Below are 17,196 nucleotides of genomic sequence, written 5' to 3'. Positions count from 1 at the left end.
CCATCAGAAGCTCTACCCGCGGCGGCCGCTCAGCGGCGGTGGCGTTCTACTGCTGAACGCGAGGTCTCCGGTTCGACTCCCGGCAGCGGCTGCCGCATTTAGATGACGCAAAGCGCAAGAACGCCCGTGTATTTAGATTTGGGTGCCCGTCAGACAACCCGAAAATGGTCACATTTAATCCGCAGCTCCACACTACGGCGTCGCTCATAACGCACTGTGCATTTTCGGGACGCTAAATGGCGCAACTTACATTCAAGTGTCTCTTTAACGATATTCTGGGGTTGGACCCAACTTTCGATCGACATCACCATGCGCCCTAATTAGATCGGTATTTGTCCCGGAGTGTCATTTCTTTCCCTTTCGAAACGAGGTATTGCACACCTGGGGAAAAAGAATGACTGCTTCAATATTTAGCGCCTGATATCCGAAAGCAACGATTCGATCCGCTGCTTTTTAATTTTCTTTTCATTTTGCGTGGTACGGGCGATCACACGTCAGTCGCACACCATCAGGATTTGGCCGGTGGATTCTTTGTTGGATGCCATAAAATTCCAAAGTCGCGCTACACCCACGGACGAGTTTCACAATTGTTTGCGGTTCATTGGAGTGACACGCTGAATGAAAGCGTACAAAGTCAGTGTATATTAGTGTGGAGTCGAATCTGCGCCCAAAGAAGAAAGAAAAGCACAAGAAAAAAAAGCTTTTGTTTCATTCCATCGAAAATATCTACAATGCGACAGCAGTTTGTGTACGACAGAAATGGACACGCACTTTTTAAAATATTTCTTTTATTTTTACTTTGAAGCATGCGTACTCATATAACCTGAGATTTAAACTCACAGAAACGTGATAAGAGAAAGCGTAACCCGATATAAAAGTGCCATTTCAAATGCGAGTAGCCATATCGCCGGGAGAGCGCTTGAATACATTACGGTGCTCTATAAGGAACGGACAATGAGGAAAAAGAAGTATGAACTAAACCTGAGAAGGAGATTCTGCTGAAAATTGACATAAATACGAGTTATTTTTAACAAATCAAGAAAGAATAACTATCTCGCTTTCAGACAACACAAAAGACAGGCACTAATCGGCGAAGGTACCTCTTAATTTCAAGATCACACTCGTTCGAGTATGACGATCGGTACGGGAAGTCACTGACGGTGATCTTTAATAACACCTTTCAGTTTGTTTCTTTTATTCTAATGCAGGCCGTTTGCAATTTTTATGCAATGCCACGGTGCATATCACTGTAAACGATTGTCGACGCACCATTCGGGAAACGCCTCCGGCGCACTTTGTTCGTTGGCCAGCTGCACATTTCACCTGGTCTCTAACTCGGAGGCGCGAGAACGTTGATATATGGCAGTTCGTGCGTGATTTTTTTTGTTTCGGCCCCGCGTGGCTGAACAAAAACGGATGGCGGTGTAGTTACACGATGCTGCCGTGCCACACGTCACCGACGCCCCGTCGCGACCCTGCGTGGTCGCGGTCATCATCGTTCGGGACGCAGCGACTGCGCCACAGGCTGCTCTGAATCGGCAAGAGGACCACGGCGAGCTGCTCGCGTGTCCTCTCGTGCCGGCTGGAGACGTACACGACGAAGCTGGCGACGTCTATCACAATGCTGGCGGCGAGCATCGAGAGGCCCACGGCCTGGTGGCATCCCGTTAAGTGCGAGACGACAGCGGCCGCAATGAGGACGATGGCGCTGCTCATGGCGAACAGCAAGATGCTCTCCACGAGCTCCTGGAGGCGCTCTTTCATCTTCGCCGTACCCGGGGGATGAGCCTCTTCCAGCAGAGGCACCGGGACCCGACGCCGCGGCGGCGGGGGAGGCATTTCAGCAGCGGTCGGCCCTCCGGCTCGAGCTCTGTAGCGAACAGCGCGTGGTCGAAGGCCGCCCGTGCCAGCGGTAGTCGACGTCGAGGGTCGGAGACAGGCCGCGTCGCCGCAGTTGGTGGCTGTGTGACTTGCGCTGCTGCTCTCGGCGGCCATCGCGCGGGTTGTGCGTACCGGTGTTGAGCTGGGCGGGAAGCAGTATTGCCATTTATCGCGAGGCACGGCTGCAGGCTGCCATTTGGGCAGTGCCAAGTTATGGCGTATTGTCAGATTCTTCAACGGCTGTGTTTTCAGCCAATCAGGGAGGCCGTATCTGCCCTGTGGACCTATCAGAGGCGACGGCATTGTGAATTCGACAATATGGCGGAATTTGACAATGTCCAAAATGGCATGCCTGCTCGAATGAATGCGCGCGCGAGTGTGTGTTTGTGTGCGGTGCGCGTGCGTGCATGTGTGATGGGACCAATGAACGAATAAGCGAGACACTATGTGCGGGATAATGTTGAGTTGTCTGGTGTTGCAAGTCGGCTAGTAGGTGAATCGACTTTTTATACAGAGGACATTTCGGTCGGTGTGGTGGTTTCTGTCGCGGCGTAAGAGATAACTTTGATTCGTTCTACCGGGGTGTATCAGATAATGTTCCAAAGATATCAGGCTGGAGGGTGTAATGTTTGAATGATTTACTTGCCCCCCTCTGCATCGAAATCGACCTAAGTATCCTATAAGTGCTAATTCTGCTTTTTTTGCCTTCTGTGCCAAGGGGAAGAAAGAAGAAAGATAATTTTTTTCCCAATAATTGTTAGTACCATCTTTTTCAAGCCCTCTCGTGTTTGCATCGAGTGGCGCCGAGTAACGAGCGTAGGCAATTTTCGAAGTTGCGCAGTGAATCCATAAATGGCACAAAGTCGTAAAGCTGCTTGTGCATAAACGTCTTTTCGCTAAAATAATCGCGTATTATGGCAGATCGCCTTTGGAAAATATTCATGACTTCGTTTTCCAGCCTGTCGACTAGCGAGGACAACCTGACATTAAATGGAGCTGTTTATGTTCCAGAGCTTCAGCTCAACTACGACGGATGCTGCAAAGCATAGCTCAGTCTCAGCTCTTTTTTCTCAGTCTAATTAATATTATTTCTTTAATGCATGCAGCTAAATCTCAGCACCTGAGCTACGTTGCACTCTGCACGAAGATTGCAATTCTACTCGAGGTTGGGGAATCAAATCGCCGACCTTTTTTTATTATTAAGAAAGAGGCATAAATATAAAGATTTAAGACGTAAGCCTTATACTATTTGGAGATATTTTTCTAATACCGCAGGGTTTAGCAAGTTGGCACTGTTGACAACAGAGAGCTGTAGAAGCTGCCATAGCACTACTGCAGGCGTGATTGCCAACTGTCTGCCCGTTTCGCAGCGAATGTTGTTGTTGGTAAAGTGCAAGCAGTTTTAGCCTTTCAACTTGCCCTCTCCACATTGTGCTTTTTACATCTTTACCATTGCCCAAGAAGGTCAATGCCGTTAAGGAATTTCGACGGCATCTGCGTAGCCGCGGAACACTATATCCGTGGCTCACTGGGTAACATTAAAGAATCTGGCACTGCCCACGGTTACATACCACATACTGAAATACTCCTGCGAAAGTTTGCGCCATTTCTTGGACGTCAGGAACATCGGTATAAGATGCACAAGCAGCCTCGAAGTCTGCGAACTGCACCAGATGATTCAAGCTTACTCCAGAATGACAGTCCCGAGTGATCGCTTTAGGAGACAAACATTTTCACTTTCGCGAGATACCTCGTGTCTATCGCCGGACGCATCGCGTGTCTACGGGCAACATTTCTACAGCACAATGCCGAGCGCGCTGTTTTGGCGCATTGCCAAAAACCTGTGGCCCGGAGACATCGACCCGCCTTCATAGTCACGCGAAGTCTTGCGAAAGTGAGAAAAGTGACCACGCAAGTGTACTTTGCTGGACACTGTCAAATTTCACTATGTTGGACTGGTTCGGGCCAATTAGAGAGGCCCTCGCAGCCACGTGAGCCAATTATAACTGACAAGATAGCTCATTCGTCCACGCATCGGAATTTGACAATGTGCAATAGCACCTCAGAGCGTGCCGTTCCCACCGTCGCAGTCAACAGCAAATTACGGGCTGTAAGCCCTGGATTGAAGAGATCTGACGGATCTCGCACATCGTTATCTTTCATGCGCACTCCAGGGCGGAAACACCTCATAGCGATCTCCAATTACCCAGTGAATTGAACTGAACGTGTTTCCCTGTTGAATGGAAGAAATCCCGAACAAAAAGCGAGAATTAGTTCACTTGATAGAAGTTCGGGTCCCTTTATAGCAGGCATACAGTAGAAGGAACCAGAAATACATCATCTAACTATGCAAACATTAGGTTACCACTAAAATACCAATAACATACCAGAATGGAACAGTATACTCTCGAAACTAGAGACACGAACTGCTCTTTCATACATGCTCTTTAGGAGAAAAAAAGAAAAGGAAACAGGAAAGACAGAGTCATAGAAGTGCATATATAGGTAAGATGCAGAAAGTAATCAAACAAGCTCACAAGCATAAGACGAAATGATAAGACTTCCGTCTGTCGACTCCTTCCTAATGCCGGCCAACTTCCTTATGTTGTAGCGGCGCGACTATCACTTCCAAAGCAGGCGAAGAAGATGGGCTCATTTATAGGTAGCGCGGGAGTAGAACAAGCTAGCGCGGTCAACCTGAGTCGGCCTGAATTTGTGGCACCACGTCTGGGCGGCCAAAATAAACCGCGGTTACGGAGGCTACCCCTTCGCGCCGCCTCCCACAATCTCATCACACCTAATTCCCTGCCGTCCTCGGCTGCGTTTCTCTTTCCTTGGCAGCCATTTTGTAACTTCACGAGAGCACAGGTTATTTGCTCCACGCATTACTTGACTTGACCAACTTGCTATGTCTCAACTAAACAGAAGGCACAGCGTGACTGGGACGGAGACAAAGAAACACAAACCAACTCGCCCAAATGAAAGTCATCTCAGCGAAAATATCAATTACAGCTGTTCGCTCCGTAGTCCATATATATATATATATAGATATATATATATATGGACTACGGAGCGAACAGCTGTAATTGATATATATATATATATATATATATATATATATATATATATATATATATATATATATATATATATATATATATATATATATATATATATATATATATCGCACGGGAAGCGCTCACCGATCCATTAATGATCACTGCGGTGCTGGCAGCCGTCTGTGCGACTGCTAACCGTATTGTATACCTATGCAGGCATTTTGACGCGGTTCCATCGAGCGGCGCAGGACCATCTCACCCATCGCAACACCAGCGATGCATTCCGGAACGTGGCCGCAGAGTGATCTGTACAAGCAATCAACCAGGAAAATCGCGCCTGCGCGGAAGGCTCACGACGCCCCTCCAGAAACCCGATAAAAGAAGCCAGCGACAACCACGGACATATCAGAGCGGTGCTGGCAGCCGTCTGTGCGACTGCTAACCATATTGTTGTACCTATGCAAGTGGGCACACACACATCCGTCTGAAAGTTTATTTTCTTGGATTTTACGGTTGCTGCGCTGCTCTGGTGTCTCTTGTTGTATGTGACGCGTTTGTGTAAAACTTGTTAAAATGGGGGACGACGAGGCTACGAAACTTGGCAATTTTGCCAAGACACTCGCAGACGAGGCTCGCAAAAGCATTAAAGAAGTTACTAAGGTTCTGGTGGAAATGACTTCTAAATTTATGGAGGCCATGACTGAAATTAAGGTCACAGTAAACAAGTTGAACTCATCTAGCGATGCTGTACAGGCTCAAACAGCAGCAGTGAAGGAATCAATGGGTTTCATGAACACTGTGTTACGTTTCGCCTGCGACACGTGGTTTTGCCGGCGCGACTGCGGCGGGGCGGCAGACATTTTGGCCCGATCGTCGTCGCCGCAACGCTCCCCGCCAGGTGTTTCCAGGCGCGACTGCGGCGATGCGACCGCATAGGGATCATCCTCTCATTACAGTCATTGTGCCCGACCGGCAGCGCTACAACAGGGTGCTACGAGATCGTGCTCGACATGGTGCTACGGCAGCGCTACGACAGGGTGCTACGAGATCGTGCTCGACATGGTGCTACGGCATCGCTACGACAGTGTGCGTCACCATTAGCCCATTGTACATTCACGTGCTCGTCTTTTGAGGGGTTCCTTCTTGCCCTCAACTGCGAGAGTATAAAAACAGCTGCCCCCGGACGCCAAAAGGAGGGCTCCGATTTCTTCTGTTGAGTGAAGTGCTCTCCCGTCTCTCTACTTCGGTCAAACCTGACCGCCAACTCTTTGCGATGTTAAAATAAACAAGTTGTTTCGTTGTTACCAGTCGACTCATGCTTTGCCGGGACCTTCGGATGCTTCCAGTTGTACCCCAGGCCGCCAGGCCAACGCTACCCTTGGGGCTTGCGACCCAGGTACAACCACGGGCGTCAGCGCCGAGTTCCCAACAGATCGTACCAGCGGTGCGATCCAAACATCTGGTTGGCAGCGGTGAGATCGCCTCCGACTTCAAACAACTGTCTGCCAGCGGTGAGATCGCGACAACGGAGGCCAGCAGCGAAGAGATGCAGTTGACTGTATGCTGAACAGCTCAACAACGATCCGGGAGCAGTGCAACGAGCCCTGTGTGACGACTGGTTGCCTGCAGCGGAACGACTGCGCGGAATTCCTGCCTGCGAGGTTTGGTGAGTGCGGGACTTTCTTCTTCTGAGCTTTGCCAGGCTTTTGTTAGTGTTAGAAACAGAGCTGGTAATTGTGGTTGTCGTTGCTGCCGGGTTAGTTGCGGCAAGACAATAATAGGCAGTAGAGAAAGCAGCATTCAGAGCAGCCATGGATTTGAAGTCGTTGCGCAAACCGAAATTGCTGGAGCTTGCAAGAGAGTTGGGTCTGGATGTCTCAGACAAACTAAGAAAACCTGAACTGCTAAAGGCTATTCTTGAGTTAGAGGCTGAGGATGACGAGCTGTCGGAATGCCTTGAGACCATTGAAGAGAGAGAGACTGCAAAAAGACAGGAGCGCGAACTTAAAGAGCAAAAAGAAAAAGAAGAGCGTGAACGTAAAGAACAGAAAGAAAAAGAAGAGCGTGAACGTAAAGAACAGAAAGAAAAAGAAGAGCGTGAACGTAAAGAACAGAAAGAGCGAGAGCAACAAGAGCGTGACCGTCAACACGCTTTGGAAATGAAGCGTCTTGAGGTAGAGATGGAACGCGCTCGTAATGGAAGTCAGGCACACGGTGCAGGAGAACGCGTATTGTTCAAAATGACTGACCTGATGCGGCCGTTTAAGCTTGGAGAGGACATTGGTTTGTTCCTGGTTAACTTTGAGCGAACGTGCGAGAAGCAGGGGTTCTCTCGGGAAACGTGGCCACAGCGCTTGCTCACTTTGTTACCCGGCGAGGCGGCCGACGTAGTCGCTCGCTTGGATAGAGAGGAGGCAGAGGATTTCGACAAAGTAAAATCGAGTCTGCTAAAAAAGTACCGGCTGTCTGCGGAGGCGTTCCGTCGGAAGTTTCGGGAAAATGAGAAAGGCAGAAGTGAGTCATATACAGAGTTTGCGTATAGGCTTATGTCGAACATGCAGGAGTGGCTCAAAGAAGAGAAAGCGTTTGGTGACCACGATAAAGTTCTGCAGTGTTTCGGGCTAGAACAGTTTTATAGTCGGTTACCGGAGAACGTGCGATACTGGGTCTTGGATAGGCCAGACGTTTGTACGGTGGCTAAAGCCGCTGAGCTAGCCGAGGAGTTTGTGACGCGTCGGGCTCGCGGAGCTAAGGACGGTCAAAAGGGTGAATTTGGCTCGAAGTTTGAGAGGCCGAAGTTCACACCCATGAGAGCAAAGGGGAACACGCGTAGTGCGGATGCGAGTGGAAGCAGTGCGACCGAACCTAAGGAGACGGCAGCAGCCGAAGCCGAACGCAGAAAGCGGTTCGAGATGAGGCAAGCGCGCGTTTGTTATACGTGCCAGAAGCCGGGTCACTTTTCGGCGCAGTGTCCGGAAACAACACCAAAAGTTGTGTTTTTTTCAATAGGCAGCACTGACGAGAACATGAAGCTTCTCGAGCCTTACATGCGAGACCTCCTCGTGAAAGGGAAAGAGTGCCGAGTGCTTCGCGATTCCGCAGCTACAATGGATGTAGTTCACCCGTCTTATGTAGAACCCCATATGTTCACGGGCGAGTGCGCCTGGATCAAGCAAGCCGTGGAAGCTCATAGCGTGTGTCTGCCAGTAGCAAAGGTGCTTATTGAAGGACCTTTCGGAGCGCTTGAGACGGAGGCGGCAGTGTCATCTATGCTGCCCCCCCAGTACCCGTACCTATTTTCAAACAGGTCCGATCACCTCCTGCGCGAGAAGGGGCTTTTGTTTGGTGAAGCTAGTGTTCAGGCCTTAACCAGATCGAAGGTTCGGGAGCTCGCTGCAAAGGCGGTAGTTGCGGGGCCGACGTTATCAAACAACGAAAAAGGGTCAGAGGCGCAGCAAGCCGATATTCAGAGCACGCCCGAACTGAATAAACTTGAGACTGTAACGTTAAAGGCGCCAGATACTGGAGAGGAAACGCCCGACGCGGGAAAGTTAGAAGAGCTATCTACTGATTTGCTCATCGCGCCTACGTCAGACGGACTTGATAGGTTGCTAAAAGTCAGCCGGTCGGCTTTGATAGCCGAGCAAAAAAAGGATGGCAGCCTGGAAAACGTGCGCTGCAATGTCAAAGAAGGTATCGCCAGGAAAACTGCGCGTTTTGTGGAAAGAGGTGGAGTCCTGTACCGGAAGTATCTAGACCGCAGAGGAGTGGAGTTCGATCAGCTGGTCGTGCCTCAATGCTATCGTCAGGATCTGTTGCGCTTGTCACACGGGGGTTCGTGGTCCGGACACCTAGGAGTTAAGAAAACTAAGGACCGTCTCTTGCAAGAGTACTATTGGCCAGGGTGTTTTCGGGACGCAGACCATTTCGTGAGGACATGTGACACTTGTCAGCGGGTGGGCAAACCAGGGGACAAATCGAGGGCGCCGTTGAAATTGGTACCTATCATTACGGAGCCTTTTAGACGGCTCGTTATTGATACAGTGGGACCTCTGCCGGTAACAGCCACGGGGTACAGACACATTTTGACTGTGATCTGCCCAGCGACAAAGTTCCCTGAAGCAGTGCCGCTTAAAGAACTCAGCTCAGTTGAGATAGTTAATGCACTACTGTCCATATTTGCGCGAGTTGGTTTTCCTGCAGAAATTCAATCAGATCAGGGCACAGTGTTTACTAGCGCTTTGACGACAACTTTTCTCGAAAGGTGTGGGGTAAAGCTGCTACACAGCTCAGTGTACCACCCACAGTCGAATTCCGTTGAGAAGCTCCACTCCGTCATGAAGCGCGTGTTGAGAGCCTTGTGTTTTGAACATCAAACTGACTGGGAGCTGTGTCTGCCTGGGGTGATGTTTGCTTTAAGGACCGCGCCGCATGCGGCTACGGGGTTTTCGCCAGCTGAACTGGTGTACGGTCGCTCGCTTCGATCTCCGCTTCGCATGCTTCGAGAATCGTGGGAAGGTAGGGGCGACGACCCAGTCGTGGTGGAGTACGTGCTTAAGCTCCTCGAACGCTTAAGAAGGGCACAGGAGTTGTCAGGTGAAGCAATGACAAAGGCCCAGCAGAGGGCCAAGGTTTATTATGATCGGACAGCCAGGGCCCGTCGTTTTGAGGTTGGCGATGAGGTCATGATATTGCGCACATCGCTAAACAACAAACTAGACGTGCAGTGGGAGGGCCCAGCACGAATTGTTCAGAAACTGTCGGACGTTAACTACGTGGTAAGTCTGCCAGGAAAGCGGAAAGCACAGCAAGTTTACCACTGTAATCTGCTCAAACCTTATAGACAAAGGGAAGCAGTGGTGTGCATGATGGTAAACGTTCCTGAAGAGCTTCCGGTCGAGCTTCCGGGACTAGGCTCAGTGACGAACAGGGAAGACACCGGTCAAGTCATTAGTGACCTTATCAGTAAAGCACCGCTGTCGCCCGAGCAGAAAACCGAACTACACCAGCTATTACAAGAGTTTCAAGGTCTGTTCTCTGAGAGGCCTGGTAGGACTTCTGTACTTACTCATGATATAGAACTTACCTCCACAGAGCCAGTACGATCCAAGGCGTATCGGGTGTCACCCCGCCAGAGCGATATTATGGAGGCTGAGGTAAAGAAAATGCTACAGCTCGGTGTTATTGAGGCAGGTGAGAGTGATTATACCTCCCCTTTGATTTTAGTTGAGGTACCGGGCAAGGAACCTCGTCCTTGCGTCGACTACCGCAGGCTTAATTCCATCACTAAGGATCAAATTTATCCGATCCCTAACATCGAGGAGCGCCTTGAGAAAGTTAGTAGCGCTCAGTTTATTTCCACCCTAGATCTTGTCAGGGGTTATTGGCAGGTTCCACTTACAGAAGAGGCTAGTAGGTATGCGGCGTTCATTTCACCAATGGGAACATTCCGTCCTAAAGTGTTGAGTTTTGGTTTGAAGAACGCGCCATACTGTTTTTCAAGTCTCATGGATAAAGTGTTGCGGGGACAGCAAGAATTCGCTTTACCGTATCTAGACGACGTCGCGATATTCTCCGCATCCTGGTCTGAGCATATGGCACACTTGCGGGCAGTGCTAACCCGCCTGCGCGAAGCGGGCTTGACAGTCAAGGCTCCTAAGTGCCAGTTAGCACAGGCCGAGGTTGTCTACCTCGGTCACGTGATTGGTCAGGGTCGTCGCCGCCCCTCTGAAATAAAAGTGGCCGCTGTGCGAGACTTTCCGCAACCGCGCACCAAGACCGATATTCGGTCGTTCTTAGGTGTCGCCGGCTACTATCAGAGGTACATCCCTAGGTACTCTGATATCGCGGCTCCCCTGACGGATGCTCTAAGAAAGACAGAGCCTCAAACAGTCGTCTGGGACGAGACAAAGGAAAGAGCTTTTAGCGCCCTAAAGAGTGCCCTAACAAGCCAGCCTGTGCTACGATCGCCAGACTATACAAAAGGGTTCATTGTTCAGTGCGATGCTAGTGAGCGAGGCATGGGCGTTGTACTGTGCCAACGGGAAAATGGAGAAGTAGAACACCCCGTCCTGTATGCTAGTCGTAAGCTGACCAGTCGTGAGCAGGCGTATAGCGCCACCGAGAAAGAGTGTGCGTGTCTCGTGTGGGCCGTTCAGAAATTGTCATGCTATCTAGCCGGCTCGAGGTTTATCATTGAGACGGATCACTGCCCTCTCCAATGGCTGCAGACCATCTCTCCCAAAAATGGCCGCCTCCTGCGCTGGAGCCTCGCTTTACAACAATATTCCTTTGAGGTGCGTTACAAAAAGGGGAGTCTCAACGGTAACGCCGATGGCTTAAGTCGAAGCCCCTAACGTAGGAATCAGCCTCAAAATTGTTGGTTACTGATGTTTTTCTTCCTGAGGCAGGATTTTTTTTTAACATATTGCTTTTGTTTAGTGTTTCAAAGTGATGATATGCTTTCTAGTGCAATTTTCCAATTTGTGGACGCGTTCTGAGTGATGCTAGACTACTGTAAGAGACTAGGCAGTGGTATAAAAAGGGGAAGGAGCCTGGCAGGCCTTAGTGAGGGTTGTGCCGTGCTTGCTGACTGAGCGGTTGAGTTTCAGCGTAGTTCTAACGCTTGCCGGGAACGAGAACAAAAATGTGAACTCTCCCGAAGTCACTTTGCAGTGTCCCGTGCGAACCTGAACGAGAGAACGAGACCTTCTCTGTACGCTGCGCTCAAGAAACGTCGAGGGACGCCCGACTTCGGTTATGTGCATCATCGAGCGACATCCCTCCGGACAGCGGATGCAGTCCCCTGTCCATCGGGATCTCCTTCCCCCGGCGGGGCGGTCTGTTACGTTTCGCCTGCGACACGTGGTTTTGCCGGCGCGACTGCGGCGGGGCGGCAGACATTTTGGCCCGATCGTCGTCGCCGCAACGCTCCCCGCCAGGTGTTTCCAGGCGCGACTGCGGCGATGCGACCGCATAGGGATCATCCTCTCATTACAGTCATTGTGCCCGACCGGCAGCGCTACAACAGGGTGCTACGAGATCGTGCTCGACATGGTGCTACGGCAGCGCTACGACAGGGTGCTACGAGATCGTGCTCGACATGGTGCTACGGCATCGCTACGACAGTGTGCGTCACCATTAGCCCATTGTACATTCACGTGCTCGTCTTTTGAGGGGTTCCTTCTTGCCCTCAACTGCGAGAGTATAAAAACAGCTGCCCCCGGACGCCAAAAGGAGGGCTCCGATTTCTTCTGTTGAGTGAAGTGCTCTCCCGTCTCTCTACTTCGGTCAAACCTGACCGCCAACTCTTTGCGATGTTAAAATAAACAAGTTGTTTCGTTGTTACCAGTCGACTCATGCTTTGCCGGGACCTTCGGATGCTTCCAGTTGTACCCCAGGCCGCCAGGCCAACGCTACCCTTGGGGCTTGCGACCCAGGTACAACCACGGGCGTCAGCGCCGAGTTCCCAACAGATCGTACCAGCGGTGCGATCCAAACAACTGCCTTTAAGGGCTTCAGAACAGAAGTTAAAAAGATGAGGCTTGAACTCACAGAAGTAAAGAAGAACAATCTGGAAATTAAGCAAGGAAACAAGAAGCTGACGAACGAAGTGAAGGAGCTAAAAACACAATTGGTTGAACTGAAGCAATACAGCACAAGGTATAACATCGAATTGAAAGGTAGCCCTAAAACTGATAACGAGAACCTCGGTAGCATGATGACACAGATAACTTCTTACCTACAAGTTGAGCTTACTTCTGAGGAAATTGACGCGGTAAACCGTGTTCCAACCAAGTTGAAGGGACACTCCAATGTAATTTTGAAGTTTAAGGTCCCCACGTGACAGAACCTTGCAAGCTGGGAAAAAGAACAGGCTAAATACTTGCGTGCTTGGCTTCCCAGAGAACGATCCCGTTTTTGTCAACGAACATTTGTGTCCGGAAAAAAAGGTTTTGCTCGGCAAAGCTGTTGGAGTTAAGCATGACAGAGGCTGGAAGTTCGCATGGGTGTCTGAAGGCAAAATCTTGATGAGAAAAACGGAAAGCTCGAGAGTAATGCACATAACTTGTGAAGATGACCTGGAAAAAATTATTTGATTACCAATGCTCTTGTGTTTTAGCACTTGTTTACTCATACAATGTCTTTAGCCATAAATGAAGAGGACCTGTTAAGCAGTGACAAAAATACGTCAATAATTTACTCTAATATCCGCAGTGTGAGGAAGAACCTGAACCTTCTAGTGGCTTCTTTGACAAGATACTCCTATTCTTTTGATATTGTAGCTCTCACGGAAACGGGGCTGCAAAAAGATGAGAAAGGTGTGCTTCCTGGCTATGATATGCTACCTCATCCGAGGGAATCAAAAAACCGTGGTGGTGGTGTTGCCTTTTTTCTCAGAAATGGTCTACCTTTCTCGTTTTTGGCACCAGTTACCCTCAGTCATATTCACGAAAAGATTATATCCAATAATATTTGCAAATTCTTAGAAAAATATAACTTACTCTGTCAACAGCAACATGGATTTCGAAAACATCATTCAACGGCATCTGCAGTCCTAAGCTTGACTCAATTAGTAATTAGTACTGCGTTACATGAAAAGAAACTGGCCGCCGTTGTATTTTTTTATTTAAAGAAAGCGTTTGATACTGTGGATCACGCTATTATGCTCAACAAATTAAACCACTGTGGATTCCGCGGTGAAGTCTACAGCTTACTTTCCAGTTACATCGAAAACCGTCAACAAGCTGTAGTTATCAATAACATTATATCACCACTTCAATATTTACAGACCGGGGTTCCTCAAGGATCCTTCTTAGGGCCTATGTTATTTTCGTTATACTTGAATGATTTGCTGAAGGTCCTAAGTTGCTCCGATATTTTAATGTATGCAGATGACACTGCGATCATAGTTACAGCTGACAACCATGAGGATCTAGAAGCAAAGACAAACGCTGAATTGAAAAAAGAAAAATTCAAGCTGGTTTTTCACCAACAAGCTAACGATTAATTCAAGCAAAAGCAAATATATAGTATTTAGCTCACGAGCAAAAGTCATTGACAGCTTCCAAATTAACATTTTCATTAACGACCACTCACTCGAACGAGCACACTCATTTAAGTATCTTGGTGTCATGCTAGATGAACATCTTCACTGGAAAAATCAGATTAGCGCCATCTGTTCGCAGTTGGCTTCTGGCTGCTATGCTTTATTACAGGCCCGCGATTGTTTTACCACACATACACTGCGTACCCTTCATTTTGCCCTTATTAACAGTAATTTAACATACTGTGTAGAATCATGGGGTTTGACATAGAACATTTACCTTGATCCTATCCGGCGATTACAAAAACGAGCTATCCGAATTATAACACAAAGCAATTATACTGAACCAAGTAAACCAATTTTCCAGTTATTAAATATCATTCCTTTTGACCTTTTGCTGTCTTTAAAGATAGCGGTGTGTGTAAACAACATAGCAAAATATAATCAACCTTTCAATGCCTCCCTGTTTCACTCTCCTTCTCGACTCACAAGAAACCTCACACATAGTAACTTTAATCTGCCACCGAATAAAAACATCTACAGGGAAAGATTTGTGCAGTTTTCAGGAGCCAAGGTTTGGAATGCTTTACCCACAGAAATAAAACAGTCCCACGAAACAAATAAAACGTTAAAAACATACTTTATGAGCCTTATTTGATCTATGTGACAGTCGTTTTCGGTTTGTGTTTGTTGTACCGTGTTGTTCATGACAGATCTCTATTCATTCTGCTGTAAAATGCACATTATATTATTTTCCCGTCATTGTACGCTGGACTTAGGTCTTCCGCTGTGATTTTGGGCTTTTCATTTTACCCAAGTGCTGTGTCATTGCCATCGTGTATTTTTGTTTCTGAACCCCACACTAGCCTCTGGCTATGGGTTCAGTCAGTGTTTTGATAATTTGTATGGCAAGAGTAGCAGTAAAATGAAATGAAATGAAATTAAATGAACTATATCTAAGCGCGAACGCGGCCACTGCAAAAAGTATCTCTAGCCTCTACAGCATTGCAGCTGATGTATGAAACGGAGTATAGGGATCCAATAAGACATGCATGTATAGGATCCCTAAGCATTACAAGGGGATTACGTTTTCGTTACTTGCGGTTTTAGCAAGTGTCCCTCTATACTAACCCTACTGATAGACGTTTGTCGTCGTAACATATAGCTGCAGGCATACTTGCCTTGCTTCTGGAGTTTCTTTTTTCTAAAGAACATGAAGGAATCTTAAAAATTGTTTTCATCAAATTTTTGCACTAATGATGTTCGTAACACAAATCAGATATCATGGCTAAATTTGCAGACTAGCCAGGGCGAGTCTGGTGGCTTTTCAGGATATCATGCGTTAGCGCTCGTTACATGCTTGGCTCCATTTGCAGCGTACGCGGAGGGCTCAACTACGATGCATTTCGGTGTGTTAGTGAGTGTGGACTCGAATGATTCTTTCAAAACGTGCCATTTATGCAATGCTGCATACTTTGTATGTGGAAAAGAAAAAAAAAAACGCGATAACCAGCCCGCATGGCGACCAGCGCATTTTTCGCCGCCGGTTGTCGCCGAGGTCCCCGAGCTAATGCATTGGGGATACAACGAAAACGAGGGCCTTCGCAACGCATTGCGACCTCGTTTAGTGCTCACTGGCGGCGCAAAAAGCGCCGGCCGCTATGCGGGCCGATTATCGCGTTTGAATTACTGAGCACCGCACAGGTACGTAATCGGCTAGTCGAGATCGATAAATTTAACACCGTAAAGTTTTTTTTTTGTCAAAGGCAACGTTAGCGCATAACTATGGTAACGTAGCGGCGCGCCTATCGCCTCCAAAGCCGGCGAAGAAGACGACGGGCTCACGTGCGGGTAGCGCGAGAGTCGAACACGCTAGCGCGCGCAACCTGAAGGGCCGCGGTCTCGGCCATCCACGAGATCCCGCTGCACTATGACTGGCCGGCGTAAACAAGCCGTGGCTACGGCTGCTACGCTTGCGCGCCGCCTCCTACAGTAACATCTCCGCAACCAGACAGAAAACAAGAGAACAATTTCCGAGGGCGATCGTCCAAGAAGCAGGAAATTAATAAAGGAACGAAATGAAGGGATGAAACAAAAAAAAGAGCCACAAAACAGCAGGAAGCAGGACACCTGCTGCAGGAAATAGCAAGGCAGTGTAGGAGGAGGGTAGGAAACTGCAGGGGGGGGGCGAGGGGGAGGTGCATATTACTATTCCTGCTTTTTTTTTTTTTTGTTCAAAAGTGCGCCTTGTTTGGAAGCGCAAAAGCTGGGAAATAAGTGTTCTAGATTATACGTAAAGGTCGTTCAGCGAGTGTGTAAAAACCAGCATTTGTATTAATGGGAAGAACTGAAATGCACAAGTGCTATTAAATACCGAACATGCACATCAGAATACTAGCCCACCGCCAGCGACCGCCGCCAGGAGATAGTGGTAGAGGCATGCAGAGTGCACGGGCGAGGACTAGCGATTTTGTGACACGCGTGCTAGGACTCCCAATATTATATCAGTTACAACGGGGGCGCATTCACTTACTGGTATGCTTAAGGAGTTAATACGCTGAAAAACGCCTAGATTCACATAAATGGATAGCAAAAGCAACCCATGGTGACCAGTCGACTTACCGTTGGTTGGCTGGTTGGTTGGGTTTCCTCCAAGAGTGGCTCATACCCACTGTGAAGACGATGATGATGATGCCTTATGCTATGGCACAAACTCAATGTGGAAGGTAGGCCATGAACCGGGTGGTAATATGATAAAGAATAAATATAAAGGAAAAAATAAATCGCAGATAAGTGATAAATTAAATAATATGGTGTGTATTAAGGCAGTCAGCCTTGCATAAACAGATAGAGCCACATTAACTTTGTATTAAAAACACCTAAAGTAAAAGGCGAACGTAAAGAATAATTAAGTTGAATTTTGAATAATAATATTAATAATCTTATTAGTGCGAACTAGTCTTTCTGCAATATGAATTTTCCAATGTCATAATTTATTGAAGGAGAAATATATCAATCATGTAAAATCAAAAATATTGAAAAGATCATCTTTTCGTATCACCGAAATAATTATAAATCGCTCCGCAAACGTTCCTGTGGCTCTATCCTAATACCAATGCAATTCGGGAATAGCCAAGAATCCGGTGTCTTCGTTTTCTTCTTCGTGACTGATGTTGATTCCACAACACGTTGCACGTACTTATGAAGGGT

The 17,196-nt window shown here is 48.1% G+C and overlaps 1 protein-coding gene across 1 annotated transcript; it reads right to left on the bottom strand.

Moving 5' to 3' along the window:
• Window positions 1–812: 812 nt before the first annotated feature.
• LOC142570929 (uncharacterized) lies at window positions 813–16,643 on the bottom strand. The gene is made up of 2 exons (XM_075679229.1): window positions 16,609–16,643; window positions 813–2,023 (listed from the first exon to the last, which is right to left on the bottom strand). The coding sequence occupies exon 2, from the start codon at window positions 1,993–1,995 to the stop codon at window positions 1,429–1,431; it is 567 nt and encodes a 188-aa protein (XP_075535344.1). The 5' UTR covers window positions 1,996–2,023; window positions 16,609–16,643; the 3' UTR covers window positions 813–1,428.
• Between the last annotated feature and the right edge of the window lie 553 nt (window positions 16,644–17,196).

Source organism: Dermacentor variabilis, chromosome 2, assembly GCF_050947875.1.
Source record: "Dermacentor variabilis isolate Ectoservices chromosome 2, ASM5094787v1, whole genome shotgun sequence".
NCBI classification, from domain to species: Eukaryota; Metazoa; Arthropoda; class Arachnida; order Ixodida; family Ixodidae; genus Dermacentor; species Dermacentor variabilis.
Note: the sequence above shows the minus strand (reverse complement) of the source record. Positions and strands in the feature narration are given on the sequence as shown.